The following is a 17,895-nucleotide window of genomic DNA, read 5'->3' on the forward strand; positions in this document are numbered from 1 at the left end:
GATTGGACAAGGGAGAAGGCATCTGGAGAAATTAAGCTAACATGAGATGCTAAGCACAGCTTTATAAACAGATCAGCTATTGCATTATTTATCAATGACACAAATATCCAGTGTTTTACACTTGTTCCTATTAAGACAAATAAACATCAGGTGAAAGGTGTCACTTTCTTTTAGTCTCTTTTGCAGCATACAGAGACCTTGTTTCTCATGGGATGGATACCCTGAAGCTAAATTATTTTGAATGGGGAACACATTACTGCATAAAACTGAAAGTGATGGAGTGATCAATTTCTTTTAAGTTTGCGACATACGCTTCACTACTAATTATAAAAAACAAAGTTGTTTTTCTCTATCTTTACATTTTCTCAACTGAGGATATTCTCTTCTGTGTATAAATCACATGCTGTGTGTTATAACACACTGCCTGTGCTTGAGGTTTTATTGTCAGCACACCTAATAAAGGTGCTAATAATCTAGAACAACTAGTGCATTGCCCATAGGAAGTATGTGTTCCTATAGAAAAGTGGGAGGTTAAGTTGCTTTTTCATGGATGGCCAAATGAGGCTGTGTTTGAAAGTGGGACGTCAGGGATATACGTAATTGGCCATTTTTGACTACTTTTGATTTTACCTTGTTTGGTGTCATTATTTTCAGCACAACCTCACATGTGTGACTGTACAGTTATTTGTTTTCATTTTGACATACTGTATTAACACAATGGACCTAAAATCACAAAAAAACATAAAATCCGAGTAGGAAAAAGTTTTTTTTGTTTTTTTTTGTTTTTTTTTACTGTGAAAACCACAAATATGTTTAACAAACCATTTTTATTACTTACATCGTAAATATAAATTGTTGTTTGCTAAATTTGTGCATGACTTTTTGACATTTACAAAGTTATATGTAACAATTTACATTTAAATGCAGGCAATGCCTCAGGCTCAGGGCTCCTCAGCTCCTCCCTGCCTGCTCAACCTTCAGCTGCCTCCTCCTTGTTTTGACTCACAACACAAAAAAAAAACGACCACACTGCACACTAAACACACTACACCCTCCCGCAACTTTCCCCCTTCCTCAGCAACCAAATCACGTGGTTTGCCATGTAATTTTGTGATTGGTTGGTGTGGTGCCTTTTTCCACCAATAGGAACGTGTTTCTTGCTTGCAAACACTTCCTGCTTGCTGACACTTCTGTGACAAAAGCCTGTTTTTACCGTTTCTTCCTGCACCAGACACAAAGCAAACATGACTGCAAATTTTGCAAAAAAGTGTGCCGGACATTATTTATCATAAGTCCGATTTTGGACGAGCCAGCACGTCCTTCTACTCAGGAGGTGGGGCGTGAGGGTGAGCTAGCAGCTTGCTACACACAAACATCCACAGATTCTGATTCCACTTTGTTGTACTCGTGTATCCGGATCTCCTCAGACCCGAACAGACTCGGTTAGGACTCATTTAGTCTCATTATATCCACAACGGTCAGTTTGTAAGTGTAGATGCACAGAACGGGACCGAGCCTCAGGCAAAATCTCGGTCCAGCTTGCGCTGCTGCATGGTATGAATCCACTTGTTTCGGGCTTGCAGTGATTGGCTCTGGTGCGCATGCGACGATGGGGGCTATGGTTGACAATGCTAGTGGAATGTTAAATCATTTATCAAATAATTTATCATTGTAGTCCAAACAAATCCGATGTTGCACACCCTTAAACCACACAGCAGCCATGTTGAAAATCTCAGGTCAGTCTGATCCTGATCTGCAGATATTTATTATTTATATTTGAGGCACACACACACACACACACACACACACACACACACACACACACACACACACACACACACACACACAGATTCCTTGATTTTATAGAGAGATTATCTTATCCCACCATCTTACCTGCAAACTTGTGTGAGAATGTGGTATTCTCAGTATTATGAAAACTAGTCAGTTTTCTGTGCAGCAAATGTAATTTTCAAACGCTAATTATTTGACATCAGGCATGTCTAGCAGACTCCCAGGCATTTGAAAAAAGTAATTCATTGATGTCAAATATTAATGGTTAATGTACAAAAAGAAATATGTTGGATGGATATTTCTGAAGTCAGGACTTTGCATTTTTTCAAACCTTCCTCTAACTCTGTCAGAAAACCCATTTCACATAATATGTTACCATGCGACAATTGTCAGGCAAAGGCTTAGCATTAGAACAAAATTGAGAGTGCTTTAATAGGCATGGTCACTAAATGCAGGCTTTCAGCCATGTTGAAATGAATGGGGAACAGAAGTTCAGGTCTGAATAGCTAGCTTTTCACCTATTGGTGACAATTTTAAAATGGTTATTTTATAAAGGAATGCTGATAGGAATGTTTTTGTCAATACCTCTCAAAAGATCCCATAATAGACCTAGGGAATCACCAGATTATTAAGGGATATGAAAGAAAATGAAACACAACAACAACAAAAACATGTATTTAGAGTTATCTTAAAGGTCCAATTTGTAAAACAGTTGATGTTGGACAACCAATCCCACAGTCCTAAAGTGTCAGTGATGAGTTTGGAAATCCAAATTGTCAATATTTACAATTGGGAATGAGACTTTAAAATCAACTTTCTTAAGAATTGGACCTTCTAATTGTATTTATCTAGTCACTGTTTCAGGCTTTTCCTATAATGTTTTATAATTGTGACATACAATACAATTTATAAAAAAAGTATTACAAGATATATGAAGATGTGAAAATCACAAATCCTGCTCCCAATTGGTCGTTGCTGTCCGCATGAAAACAGTGACCGTGTGGCTGATGTATCTACCACCCTGCATTCAAGTTTTCCCTTACACCTCTTCCTGTCTCACACTCACCTTGACGCTTTGGAGTAGATACAGAGGCAGAGAGCAACAGATAAAAGGCAATAAAACTGTAACACACAGATAAAATGCATCTACCGAGCCACAGCCGACTGTGGATGAAAAGTTCATGTTAACGGAGTTGTCTTCAAATACATTCCTCAGTGGACCCTGCTGGCTCCTCCTGAGAAGCTGTCGAGCAGTGAAACACATCTGAACACATGAACTTGGGCTTGTTTCTTCGCAACCTCCCCCAAGAGCTGAGAAAAGCTACCTGTAGTGTTAGCAGTCTAGTAGCAGGCTTGAACTTTTTGCTGACATCTATTCAGGCAATTGGGTTGCTCCAAATACAGAAAATACAACGTCCATACTGTCAGTGTGCAAAGTCAAATACAACAATATCATAGAACATACTCCAAAATCACGTGAGCCAGGAAGAGCCAGGAAGACAACGTGGATGTCGGCGTCGTCATTTCCCAGTCAGTTGGTTGCATTAAACCTTCAAATGTTTCCACTTAGTCTGCGTGTGTTGAATCCTGCCTCCGCTACTTACAAACCTAACCGCAGCTGTAAACATATTGAACATAACTATGAGTTACACGAATAGAATTAGCGTACCAGCATCAGGGTTCGTTATTCGTTACCGTGGTTTCGCCATTCTGCATCAAACACAAGTATCTCTATAAAAAACAAAGAGCATTCTTCACACATATTCAACACTGCAGAGTATCACTGACACCAGACTGATCGAAGACGACAAACACCACACATCAGAGAGAATGAGGACAGCACGCTAGATTTACGCCTTGGTGCATTACTCTGGGCCCACATTACACGAGTGGATCTGATAGAGTGGAGCACGGGAGAGGATTTTTCTCTTTAGAGCACTGCAGCTACATCTAACAGCAGGGCATGGACTAAAAATAATTGCCTCAAATGATAATTCCTACAAAGCTTCAAAAACAACTAGTGTTATTTTATTTTTTTTCCTTCCACATTTGCAATTAATCCTAGCTTCAGACGCTGTGGTTTTCACCCAGTTAAATGTTACAAAACACTATGCCCTCTAGCACAGGACTACATGGCGGAGGCGCCGCTAAATGTGTTGTTCCTCTCAAAAAAGGGGGATGAAGGGGAGCAATAATTATGTAAACAGAAAATTAAATGCCTCATACTTGTAGGGGAAATGAAGGCTGAATCCAACACCCCCCAACCACCGACACACCCTCCTCTCATGCCTCTTTTACATTCCCTGCAGCAGAGCCCCCCCCGACTCCAGTCTTTCAGAATACATTATCCTGGGTTTCACTGCTCGCTGTTAGCTGGTTGCAACATGGTTCCTCTGTGATTAGCTCCGATAGCAGGATGAGAAAAGGCACGAGTCAATGCCTTTGTCCTCTGCGCCGCTGTTTAGACTCGCTACTCAAATCCTCTCTATTTAAAACCCCTTTGTCTATACAAACCAGTCCTAGGGAATGAAACAGACCATTAACAAGATTAGCGCACTCATTCTGCTGCCGACAAAGGCTCGGGAATAGGCTGCTGATCATTAGGCTGGCAGCGGGAACAATGCTGATCTATAATCTTGCACCGTGCTCCGATTGAACTATTGTGGCTTATTTATTGTTCTCCGAGGGAGATGACATAATGGTAGCCCTTTCGCTCTGCCCGAGAGAATTGCAACACACAAAAGGCGACTGGAGATGGAGAGAGGAAGAAAGAGCAAGTAAAGGTGGAAGGAGTCTTAACCCCCTCATTCCTTCACACTTCCAGTCCGACTAGTCAATCAGTGACAGTAAAATGGGCTCTTGAGATGGAAGCTGTTCTTTAGGTGCCCCTACAATCATCCCAGTGGCAGCATGCAGGGGGTCCGACTGCAGGCCTGTTGGACGCATGCTGACAGGCAGATGTAGAGTTATATTTGGCACTACAGTTGTGATCACCAAGTGCACTGACAAACTGGACTTTTCCAGCGTGGCTGTGTGTATAACTTTGGGTTGGGAAAATCTCTGAGAAGTATTAAATCACTATCTTTAACTGTGTTTTTCAAACTGTGCCTCTAAACCAAAGCCACAGTGAGGCCGAGCGGCGCCAGCCTCCACAATAGCGGCACCGATCCATCTATCGTCTGTTTGCATAACATCATCAGCAGGCAAATCTAGCGTGTCGTTAACAGTCACCGAAGGGGCATAGCATTGCTGTAGCAACAATATTAGCTGTAATTACTCTCCTGTTATAGGAGCGAGATGTGAGTCGAGAGAGTAAGGCCATTATTCACACGGCCACACAAGGTTGCTTGTCAGGAAAACCAACTTAGTGGATTCAGGGGGCGGCTTTCAACGAATAACCAGTGCTGTCGTTTTTCTGCACGATCTCAAGAAGACGAGCTGAGATGTCAGTCACACTGAGTCCTGAAGTCATGGATATCTTACTACAGCTGCCTTTTTGCATCAACAACTGGCTCTTTTCAGTAATACTCCCTTAGCACTGGAGGAAAACACAACGACACCACTAGCATCTGACTCTTGTCTTCGATGAGGGTACAATCGGCATTCATTCCTAAATTACCCTGCGGTAGACACAGGTATTTATGATCGACAGTGATCTAACCACGTCACCAGGGTGCAGTGACACGTGTTGACGGGCTTCTGGTCATTAATACTGACCAATTTAACCTGATTCAGTGGCAAAAAGAGGGACTGAAGTAAACGAAATAAAAAGCAACCACTAGAACGTCATCACTTTCATCCACGCGAGTATATAAGACCTTTGGCTACCTGATTGGTACTGGGCCTTTGCAACCCTCAACAGAGATGATGTCATCAGCTCTGGGCAATAATGACTTCTTTAATTCTTTAAAACATTTTTTTTTAAGTCTGCTGTGAGTGCATTTAGAGTGGAATCCACCATTGCAATATGGTCGATCATTTTTGTTTCATAATCAGACTCTTAAACGGTTCTGGGTCTAAGAGATAAATGAACTGAGAGATTTTGAGTTTTATAGACTTTAAGTATGCAGAACAACCTTCAAGTCACAACTGATACAAAAGGTCAAATTACAGCTTTGCAACTAAAATGTGCTCGCTGTGTACACCAATTGAAGGCCTGGAGCGGAATTTTGAAAATGTTTGCTTTCAAGGCAAATAAGCCGTTGTCACTCATCACCTGTTAGGCTTTTAACATGTCAAGTTTATCACATACTTTTGGCTCCGAAACCCGATTTGGCCCCGTCTGCTATGGGCTCATTGCTCAAGCCTGGCTAAATACACTTTTTGTGCCTTATTAATATTAGCAGGGACAGGCTGAGGAGCTGCAGTCGCGCCCAGACTAATTCCCTTATTCCTGAGAGGGCCGCGATGATGTATGAGGGGAATGAGATGGGAGGCACAGGTCGATTGGCCAACACTGTCGCCATCACACGGTAATGAGATCTCAGGGGGAGGGGAACATAGAAGCTGATTCCTCCAACTCCCTGCTCGCATAATACTAATTGGCCAGAATAGGATAGGTAAGACGCAGGAAGTTTTAATGACATTATTAAAAAGTATGGAATCACCTCACCTGCGTCTGACAAATATTATCAGTGAGGAGAAATGACACTGTCATGAGAGGTCTCTGTATAATGGATGATTTTATATTAGCAACACCATATGGCAAATGTTTGGTCTGAGGCTGGTTTTCCTGTTTACTTTGCTTTTTTTTTTTTTTTTTTCTTTTTTTTACCAACAGTTGGGGAAGTCCCCTTTCATGTATCAACACCACAATCCCCCAAGCTCCACCAAGAAATTATGTTTTTAGTCTGGTGTGGAGGAACTTGACTGGCCTCCACAAAGCCCCATCCAACACCTTTGGGATGAATCAAATCCGTTTGGCCCAACATCACTCATGTCCTTGTGGTTGAATTGGAACAAATTCGAGCAGCCAGGGTTTTTCAAAACATCTCGAAGAAAACCTTTTCAGAGGAGTGGAGGCTGTTTTAGCAGCAGATTAATGCCCATAGTGTCATACTGACATGCAGCAGTCACGTATGGATGTAACGTCCAGGCGCGCACACTTTGTTCTGTGTCCTTTTACCATATAGTTTATTTCACATTCGTGCATGAACATGAGCCTCTCCACCACAATTAGTCATTTCCATATATTTACATTCCATAATTCATATTCTAAACATTGTTTGAGACTGTCGCCTCTCTAGCTGCTGTGTTCCATCATTTGCACATTGGCCGTGACTCCCAGAGTGAAAAATGGGGAGGTAACACTGCAGTCAGGTCGTACATTGTCTGCAAATGTGTGTGTGTGTGTGTGTGTGTAGCATGGGCCTGGAGACAATCCAGAGGCAGAAACTGTGTGGAAGGCACTTTGCAAATTGCATTGATCTCTCCCTAGACCTGCCTTCCACCTGCCGCCCATCCTAATGCCTGTGTTACAGAAGCAGGGAGGGGGGTGAGGGCGGTTCGAAACACCTACTACTTTTTCCTTCTCCCGTCATTTTCTGTTTCCGTTATCGTCGTTTTTACATTAACCCTCCGTCTTGCTGTCCTGCTCTTAATTTTTTTTTCCCCGTTGCACTCATTCGCCCTCTATCCAACACACACACACCTGTAGGATCATATCTCCACACTGTCCTGTCTGCTAATCGCTGGTGTGACTAACATGCTTCCTTCTGTCTTCTCCTTCTAATTACGACATCATTAGGTGTCACAGCAATGAGCAGCAGTGTCGTTACAGAAGGAGGCGAGGAATGAGAAATCCTGGTGGAACATGGCCGTAGGTTCAAAATTAACAGCATTCTAATATTTATCTGATTCTGATCTGATTCTGATATTTGTTTTTGTTAAATGTATTGAGACGTGATCAACAACGGGATGTGCCAAAACAGGTCTGATCCGTGGAGGCCCTGCTGTGGATTGGATTCGGTTCCGAGCCGTTGGGGGCATTGACATGGGACCCCTGGGGGCAGTCCTGTGGTGTCTGGCACCGAGGTGTTGGCAGCGGATCCTTTAAGTCCTGTGGGTAGCGAGATTGGGCCTCCATGGATCAGACTTCTACTGGCACATCCCACGGATGCTTGATCGGATTGGGTTCTGGGGAATTTGGAGGACACATTGATGCCTTGAGCTCTTTCTCACGCTCCTGGGGGTATTCCTGGGCAGCGTTTGCTATGTTGTAAGGCACACAGTCCTGCTGAGGGGGACACTGCCGTTGGGGACTGCCGGAAATGAATGCCAGGACCCAAGGTTTCCCTGCAGAACTCTGATGATCAACTGTATTCACTTCACCAGTAAGTCCTTTTAACGTTGTTGCTGACTGAGTTGGTATTAGGTTTTAGAAAATCAAATGAACACAAACAAACAAACAAAAACAAACAAAAAACAAGAAGACGTTTTACCGAGGTTGCAGTTGTTCAGTGTTGGTTGAACCAGCGCTGAGTCTGCCTCAAAGTACCGGTCCTATCTGTTGATGTTGGCTCCCTCAAGGCGCTGATATCCCATGATGCAACATATTTTGCAGGATGTTTACTGGGATCATGTTTAAGCAGTTTGGAAAATCACAGCGTAATTAGGCTTAATGATACCCCCATCACTTGGACAGCAGCCAGGCACGGGCACATGGTCATGAAAATTACATGACTGGGCGTCTTGCAAGCTCATGGGATCTCGTTCTTTACAATGAAGCACTATAAATGAGTGGGGCTGCATATCAAACAGCCGCCGTATGAGCACCGACTGGAGTGTGGCAGTGATGGCTTGGTGAGATTCTTAGTCATGCTCTTTTCTTATTCAAACACCCATGAAGATTCACTGATTTCACTCACTATGTAAGCAAATTCATTTTTTTTTTCGATGAGGGTGACCAGGTTTTTCACATCATTACCTAATGCTGCTGCTGTATCGGCCATTTTAATTCAAAAACTGCTTCACGAGAAAAGCAACTGTCAGCTCCATCTGCACCGTTTTGTCACTGCTGTCTGAGGTAGCTGTCTTTATGTACAAATACATGAATTGCATTTTTTAAAATGTAATTCTATTTATAGGACCACAGTTATAAAATTCATGGAACATGTCTGATTGATTGTTTTTTTCAACCTATCGGGTAAAATGATTCTGATGGTTGACCATTATTTACTTATTCTATTTTGCATTTTTCTTTCCTCTGTGTCTCTGTGTTCTGTCTAAAAGTCTAATCCATGTATCGGTCATTTTGGGTAATTTTTCTTCAAATTGCAGTGTAATTGAAATAAGCCTTTGAGTCTTTTAGGCTTCTCTCTAGGTATGTTATTGTTATTGTACTTGTATTTGTTAAACTACACTAAACGGAAGTTGTTTTAAATGCCACAGTTGTGATTGTTGAGGATTGTCTGTACTATTAACCATCTAAAAACATTTTATCAAATCTGAATGGAGCAACAAATATGTTGACTAAATCTCAATCCTTGACTGAATCAATGTAGTTTACATCAAAAACAATATATCCCATGTTTAAAGGGGCACTATGTGGTTTTGGAGAAGAAATTCAGACTCGCAATTTTTAAATATATAATATCAATGAGTGACTTACATGACATCAACTGAATGAATAAGCAGTTTTAATAGGAAAACAAGGTCCCTAGAACATTGTTTGAAGCTACAAAGGTGGCAGCATCTGCCAAAAATATATGAAGTTAAACAGGTCTGAAATTGTGTTGTCCTTTAAGATCAGTTTGTTTATTCACTTAATCAAGTCATGAAAATGAAGAGAGCTCATTTACTTGGTTTGTTTAGGAGTAATAAAATTGCCTGAATTAAATGTCTTCCCCAAAACTACATAGTGCACCTTGAACAAACAACCCAGTGTATCTTAGACTTCAGCAAATTGGATACACAGAGCATGTTTTTCCCTCTCTTCACCTCACTGGCTCCATGCCTGTTAATACTCAGCTGTGGTGCTCCTCTGGCTTGTAGAGGCTTGCAACGCTCTAACAAGTCTCCTCAGTCTCCATAAGGGCCCTGCTATCAACCATCCTGCCTCATCTGCCCCGGACCTGCAGCGACCGTCCCTCTGCGGCAGCCTTTAGTGCAAATATAGAGTTAAATATAGTTCATACAGTACATGGCCGAGTGGACACATGTACATAGAGTCTAAAAAGTGAAGGTTGTGTGTCTTTGTGCACACACACACACACACACACTAGAATGTCAGAGGGCGTGTAAACAGCTATACAGCCCTCGACAAATGTTCACTTGGATTAACACTAACACGGGGTCACCGAACTACAATAAAGAACCAAATGCCACTACAAGCCCCCAACGTGTTTTTCATGCAACTGGTAAACAAAATGTAATGGTTTTTCCCTTTTTACCGTTCAGCTCGATAAAGGAGCTGTTAAACAGAGTTGCAACTTTCTCTGAATGGGAAATCGTTTTCGAATCATAATAGCGCAATAAGTCACTCTCATTGTAAAAATGGAGAGCACTGGCTGCTGTTATACAATAACACGTACTTGTGGAGTTTATTAAAGATTTCATTTCGGAATTGGACAGCCTGTAAAAACTGATTTGTTTTTGGCCAAAAGCCAGTGTTTACTGGCGAGTCGTGAGAGGCTGCTGGGACCAACTAACACGAGGTTGCACAGTTAAAAAATCTGTCATAAGTCACTTTCCATTGTAGCCTGTTTTCAGACAAGTGTGGCCAAAGATGACACCTTCAAAATAAAAAAACAAACAAAAAAGAAGACTTGATTCATTCGTAATCACTACATTTTGCGGGCCATTGAGCTCTGTACGGCAGCTAATAAAAAATACACCACTGCACTTATCAAAGATTAGAACTGTCACTTTATCCAGCTAAAGCCGGAATGGCTAGCACCTATTATTTCTCTATCTCTTTGAGTGATATTTTGTATTACATGTTTAAAGCTGTCGATGTAGGACACTGAATGCGGGAAAAGTATTGGATGAACAAAATGTTCTAAGAAATTCAAAAATGCTTCAGCATACTGTTGTTTTATGTTAGGTAGCACCGCAATACTTAACATGACACTCTTGTCTAGATACTATTCTAGTTAACTTTTAGTTTACTCTTGTACTAAATGGGTCTCACTTCTAATAGTTTTTGCATTTACTCCTTAAACATGTCATATCTAATCTATTTTGCACACAAACATTTACTGCTCTTACTGTCTTAATTGGGCCTAGTGTGTGGCACAATAATTTCCATCTTATCCTATCTTATCTTATAAAGTCTATGCAACCCCCCCACATCCGTGTGATAACGAAGGGCTGACCAGGCGAGGTGCCACAAACAGGGTGACCGGTCAACAGAGAGCAGGGGCGAGCGGTGAGGGAGAGGAGGCACACATGTGGAAAAACAGGCTGAAACTAGTCCGGAATCAATTTTCATCATCTCCGTGGCAGCTGCGGCCCGGCTAGGTGATGTGAAGGAGGAGTGAACCAGACCGGCAATGATGTTATGGAGCAGAGGTTCAGCCACCATCAAAGAATGTGGAGGAAGGTTGGAGTCTGTATCAGTGGGCGTGTGTGTTTGTGTGTCTGGAGGGCTGTTCCAGGGCAGGAGCTTACCTCTGCAGATGGTGCCGTTTCCCACGTAGCCCGGCTTGCAGGTACACAGGTGTCCTCTGATGGTGTTGGTGCAGATGGCGTTCTCATCACACAAATTCTGGCCACTGGCGCACTCATCATGCTCTGGGGGAGAGAATCAGAATTCAGAATCCTGCGTGTGTGTTTGTTGTGTGAAAGGTGGGGAGGGGGCAAAAAAAAAAAGAAAGAAAGTCTCTTTTTTTTTTTCAGCTCAGCAACCGGAAAATTTGTGTAAATCTGACTGATGAGCGGACGGTCAACAAGCAAGCTGGCCGAGAATATGAGGCCGCAGTTGAGCTTCTCTTCTGTAAATAACTAGCTTTCTAGCTTTCTGAACCTGCAACGGCAGCACATGAAGGTTACTTCAAATGACGAGTGCTTTTTACTGGCCGGTTTCACTTTATAACCAACATCAGGTGGTAGTGGTCTCGGGAGTAACAGCTGGTACATGCCAGGTGTGCTGACTGATTGCTCAGTAACAGCATCAATTAGCCTAATGATGCTGGCTAAGATACTGGTGACTAGAGAGACAACATTTAAGAAGTATATCAGGACTTAACATTCACAAAATCATGTAATCAAGTTGAAGCGTTCAGACCACCACCATCTCCAGAAAGTCTGTATCAGCCAACAGAAAATGTTTGCTTAAAGGTGCAATGTGTAAGAATTGGCCACCTGTTGAGCTCAGACAGCGCATCACTCAGGGAACTGCTATCTGCTGCTGAATGTAGCCGCTCAGTTAGCTGTGCAGTGAGCAATCCAGACGTGGAGCTAGTCTCATGATGTTTACTCCGCTAGCCAAGAGCTTTGGACCGGGATGGGCCAGAGCTAGCTGGCTAGCACGCTAAACTCATCAGATATCTCTGCAACACAGTACACAGCTATCATCGCTGTCAAAACTGTTATTTCTTCACATTCATTTGACATTTTTAGTTAGCCTATAGTTTGAATGTTTTCTGCAGATTCTTTCATATGGGACCTTTAAAATGTCAGCACCCTGATATAAAATCAATAAATGGCTAAATATGGACTCCAAGTCCCACTGAGAGCTACGGACCATGAGAGCTGTGATTGGTCATCATGGGCTCCTTGTGTTTTCTCCTGATAGTCTCCAGTTTCAGCAGAGACTTTTGATTGTGAGGACCACATGAGCAAAGCATCATCTCATTTTCAGTCCCACACCCAGCAAAGATGTATACAACAAACCTGCTCTTCATCACTTACTACTACTGACAGAAAGAGAAAATCAACCCAATTGCCAGAATAAAAGCCAGCAATGTGCTCTGCCGGCCTTCTCGCCTGTGCCTCCACCATCATCCCCTCCAACTTGTGACATGACAGTCATGTCATAAACACGTAATGTGAACGTGACACGACATGTTTTGAAGAAATGTCAAAATGGTATGCAGCCAGTGACACTTACAAATGTGAACGTATCAGTGCATTACAGAAACTTCAACTGTCAACATTTAATCCTGGTGACTGGGCTGGAGAGAATATAATTCAGGCAGGATAACTCATCAAAACAAATGCAACAAACTGGATCACACTTTAGAAGCGCTGCATCAGCTGATTTATTTACTGCTGACAACAGAGTAGGACTGTCAAAATCCGTGCAAGTGCAATTTTGGCATTTCTCTCCTGATCCTTGACTTGAATATTGTCCTTCATGGGCTGAATAAAGTCGAAGACCATAAAACTTGAGACTGTTTTATTAACAAAAACAGTGCAAGGTCAGCAGTGTGAAAATATGGCTCGAGTTGTTTCATTAATGAAACGCTGACTCACTAATAACATGGCTATATGCTATACAGCGCTGTATGTATGCTACATGCTCAGGGTCAGTGTTTTATATTCTGCTGGGTCCCGTGAACTGCTCTCTTGATTTTTATAAGGTTGCTGTTAGCTCGAGGCCAGCGGGAATAACAGGTGGGTTTTGTGCTGCAGGCAGAGTGTGATTAACCACCACTAAGAGACCTTCTACCAACAGTAATTCCACCTCACTGCTTTGATAGTGCAAGTCAGGAATTTGCACTTGTAGCTGCAGAGCAAAACCTTTAACTTTGCTCTCTAGATGTTTGCTAAAAATCTTGACGTTACTCAAACATTCATGGCTGGCTGCTTCTGCTGAGAATCTTTAAGGAGTATCAAAAACACCTGCATCATGGGAGCTGGCTCAGATAAGTGTGCGGCTTGGAGTTTGGACACATTACAGCAGTGATCCATATTTCATAGTCCACAGAAAACTAATTCTGTAGCATGGTCCACTCTTGAACCACTCAGTATGTCCCAAAAAGTCACGGTTTTGTCAACATATGGCCAAATAAACAGCTTTCACTTTGCTAGTGTGATAGGTTGTTTCCTGTGATTATTATTTGCTCAAATATAAGCAGCTAACTGCACTTGCCTGAGCGTGGAGCATCATCAGGATATGCATGGACAGAAGATTATGTCACATTAGCCTTTACATTTGATGCTGTAGATACCGCTACATTTATTGTGCTTTTCCTACATCTACCTGTCAAAATGTCCTCCATGAAAAAAAAAAAAAAAAAAAAAAAAATATATATATATATATATATATATATATATATATATATATATATATATATATATATATATATATATATTTATTTATTTGTCTTTTTTATGTCACATGAATATGTATATATTCATGTGACATTTATGATTCATAAGTGTCTGATTGACAGTTTATCACATCATCAATAATAAAAAACAATGACTCAGTTCTGTCAGATGTTGTTTCTAAAGTCCAAAGCTTTCAGCGCTGCATCCGCCTGCTTCAGCGAGTTAATCCCGCCAGAATCAACATGTCACACATGACGTGCTACATGTTCCACTAATGAGCCCACCGCTGGAAGATCCTAATGAGGCTGCTCAGACCTGACCTGAGGCCACTGCAACTTTGCTTAAGTCGCAATGTGCTATTAGAGAAAAAGGAATCTGATTTCAAACAGGTTTAGGAATTAACATAATTATAGCATCATGAAATAATGATCATGGATCTCGCCGACGCTCATAAATATGGGATTAATTGACTTTTGGCAACGTGTTTATTGATTCAAGTCCTGCCGCTGAGCTTATCAAACTGATTAAGCTGTGGTTAATGAAACTTCAATTAGAATCTAACATGATTTTGGGTGATTATAAACAATACATGAAAAAGGCAGCCCGTAATGATGCTGCGGCGGGGATTCATGATGGAGCTGCACAGCTGCAGTACCTTTATACATCAGACCATGCACTGTGTCTTTAAATGCCAGTCAAGACCTGGCCTGAGGCGGCCTCCTCTCATAAGGTACACACTCCTCATGAATATGCAACACCTTTGGTGGGAGTCATGACTAATACATTCCCCTTAATTAATGAGTGGTGCTCATGAAGCCCTGGAGCAACTAAGAGAAATTATTTAGCTTTTCTCTTCCCAAGGATTTCCTCCCCCCGTTGAACTATAAAATGGAGGTGAATGTCAACAGTGCTGGTTGGATGTGCAAGTTTATGTGAGGGGATATGAAAAGTAGGCTGCATTAATGGCAGAGTAATAGAGGAAGAGTTACACGATGAAATATTCAGTGCGGTAATGGCTTCGAGAGAGGGGAGCAACAGAAAGCAAAACACTGACGGCCACTGATGCTCATATATGCAGTTTAATGTCTGCCGGCCGATTTGAAATTACGGAGTTGGAAGTATAAACAGACAGATGCAGGGGCGGAATTTATGGATAATGAGTATAAGTGGGAAACTGCCAAGCTGAACAAGCAATAAATCCGTCCTAAAACACACTAGGGGGCCCTTTTTTAATGACAATGACCAGAGCAATAAGTGCCCTGACGGTTCGGAGTTTTCATGAATTGTCTGAAATAGACACAAGGAAAGACAATTCAAACTTGATAAGTCTAATGTTATGTTTTTTTGTTTGTTTGTTTTGTTTTGTTTTTTCACAATGTCAGCCCAGGAGATAAAAAAAAAAAAAAAAAAAACCCAACATATTAAGTTGCAAGGAATGTTGCTATCCATAACTTTACATATAAACTTACTACGAAGCTATGAAGACTATGAAGATAGAGATGAAGTTTCCACTCAACCAACAGAAGGCGAATGCACACACAAAAGAAATGTACTGATAATATTCAAATGCATAAAGGTCATAAAATGTTATTATTATTATTATTATTATTATTATTATTATTATTATTATTATTATTATTATTATTATCATCATTATTGTTCAAAGGGTAACTCCACCAGGTGTATACATTAAAGTGTGTTTAAAAGCTATAGGGGAGTACTGCATATGTGAGTCACTTTTTTTTTTTTTCCTCCAGAGGAAGCTGAATGTAATCTGACAAATTGCCTCTGAGTGCCTGCCTCTGTCACTCAGTGGCTGTCTTGCACGGTGGGTAATGATGGAAGAAGAATCCATAGCATACAAAAAAAAAAAAGATATCTGCTGGTTCTGCTGTAACAATTTTTGATCATTTGTTTTTAAAGGGGCTCTTTGTAATTTGCAACACTTTACGTGCATTTCTAAATAGCTACAAATTGCAATTGTGAACAATTAGACCTTCCCCGTCTCTCTCGATCAGCTATACAAGCCTGTGGATGATTTGTCTGAGATGCATAATGCTACCAGCGTGTGGAATTTCTCTGTGAGGGACTTCGGGGACAGTCCAAATAATGTGACTTAAAGCACGTCCTCGATTGCTTCGTCTCAGTGCCTCTCTCTCTCTAACAGTCCGGCACAACGCGGAAGTTCCACAGAGCCCCATTAAATTGTCTACAATGACTCCAGCAGTGTTGTAGAAGTGTGGAATGGTTTTCAAAGCCTGATACCTACATTACCCACAATGCAGTGTATCCACTGAGAGGACCTCACTGCAGGCAGTTCATCAGCCCACATGCAGCTCTTCCTGGAGCCACCAAAGGTTTTTCATACTCCTTTTTTTTCACATATGCAGTAGTACTCTCCAAGAACTGTCAAGACACTTTGATGCATAAAAATTGGTGGAGTTACACTTTAAGGACCAAATCCTCGGAAGATTGTTCCAGCAACTCTGTGCATAAAAGCCGCCCCACCAAAGATTTTGTCCTCCTCTTCAGAGTGACTACGAGGCTCCTGCTACAGCACCTGCGGGGGGCTTCCCAGATAATACATTTAAAAAAAAAAACACTCTGGACAAGTAAAGCCATGCAAGACCAAGTCGAATTTTTCAGTCAATATGCAACTTAAATCAATACATATGTAAAAAGCATTTGTGTGTGTTTGAGGGCTGCACTCCTCTCTGTTCTGCTATCGATTGTATAAGGAGTCTTATTAGACTAATGTATTTTTAAACGCTGCAGCTGCTATGCCCTTAGTCGACTCCATGGGTAAAGTTTATCACAATCTGGATTGAGCCCGAGGCGGTTCGACACTGTGAGTCATTTGATTAAATGTTTATTTCAAAAGTAGTGCTTAATGCGGCTTTTAATATCACATTTCGCGGACTTCGCCAACAGCCACTGGCTAAGAGAGGGACTGCATTTGAATGCACCTCCGCCAGCCTCCAAAAAAATCATCTGTAATAGCTGTTGTTCGGTGCACGGAATGAAAAACAAATCACTGCTACCACAGAATAATTAATGGGACATATGAACCATCAGAGATTTATACGATTTAACGGTTTCCAAAGGGGAATTTTGTTCTTCCGCAATACAATAAGCTAACACAGTGATGAACGATCATGTCACTGGAAAGTTATTACACTGACAGTAGTAAGCCCAGTGATTCTCCTGGAGATAACAACAGCCTTGCGTGAGCATGCTGCCCATCTCTGTCAGGCTTGGTCTAATTAGTGATTATAACGGAGTGATGCGGTGTCAGGCCCGGACATGTTGAGGTGACCCCCCGAAGCGGCGGGCTAATGATGCATAATGACTGATCATCAGGACGACGGACAGCGGCCGTCACACTCACTATGACTTCCGCACTGTCACCAGGGTGGGGAAAACACGATAATAGGAGGATCAGAGGGAGGACTGGGGCTATTTCCCATTTCACAGAATTACTGGGTCAACAACATGCTTCTCACCAAACAGGGCAGGTCAGAACTGGATGTGTCCCAAACGAGTCCCTTGTTCCGTCATGCACTGTTCCTCACAGGGTTTGTTTGCAAGGGGGCCATTTGGTAAGCGATTTACACAAGAAGTGCATTATTGGATTTTTAGCAAAAGCAGTGTACATTCACTTCATTGCTTGGCTCAAACGGTGCAGCAGTGTACAATATGACTTTGCAAGGTGCTTCCGATTAAACAGACGATTTTACGATATTTGCTTTGCTTTACTTCCTTTATTTGCAGGGCTTATTTTCTGTCATCTTAAAGCACGAGGAAATCTAACTTCTTTGTTGTTGTTGTTGTTTTTTTCTCCAGCTTCTCTCCTTTCGCCTTTTTACTTTCTGTGCAATGGTGTCATAA

The 17,895-nt window shown here is 41.8% G+C and overlaps 1 protein-coding gene across 1 annotated transcript in view; it reads right to left on the reverse strand.

Moving 5' to 3' along the window:
* LOC119018331 (protein kinase C-binding protein NELL1-like) overlaps positions 1-17,895 on the reverse strand; it is a 257,120-nt gene that overhangs the window by 50,064 nt on the left and 189,161 nt on the right. Inside the window, exon 14 of the mRNA XM_037095898.1 lies at positions 11,401-11,523. Within this exon, the coding sequence (XP_036951793.1) occupies positions 11,401-11,523 (123 nt within the window). The remainder of the gene's footprint in view (positions 1-11,400; positions 11,524-17,895) is intronic.

This window comes from Acanthopagrus latus, chromosome 4, assembly GCF_904848185.1.
Source record: "Acanthopagrus latus isolate v.2019 chromosome 4, fAcaLat1.1, whole genome shotgun sequence".
NCBI lineage: Eukaryota > Metazoa > Chordata > Actinopteri > Spariformes > Sparidae > Acanthopagrus > Acanthopagrus latus.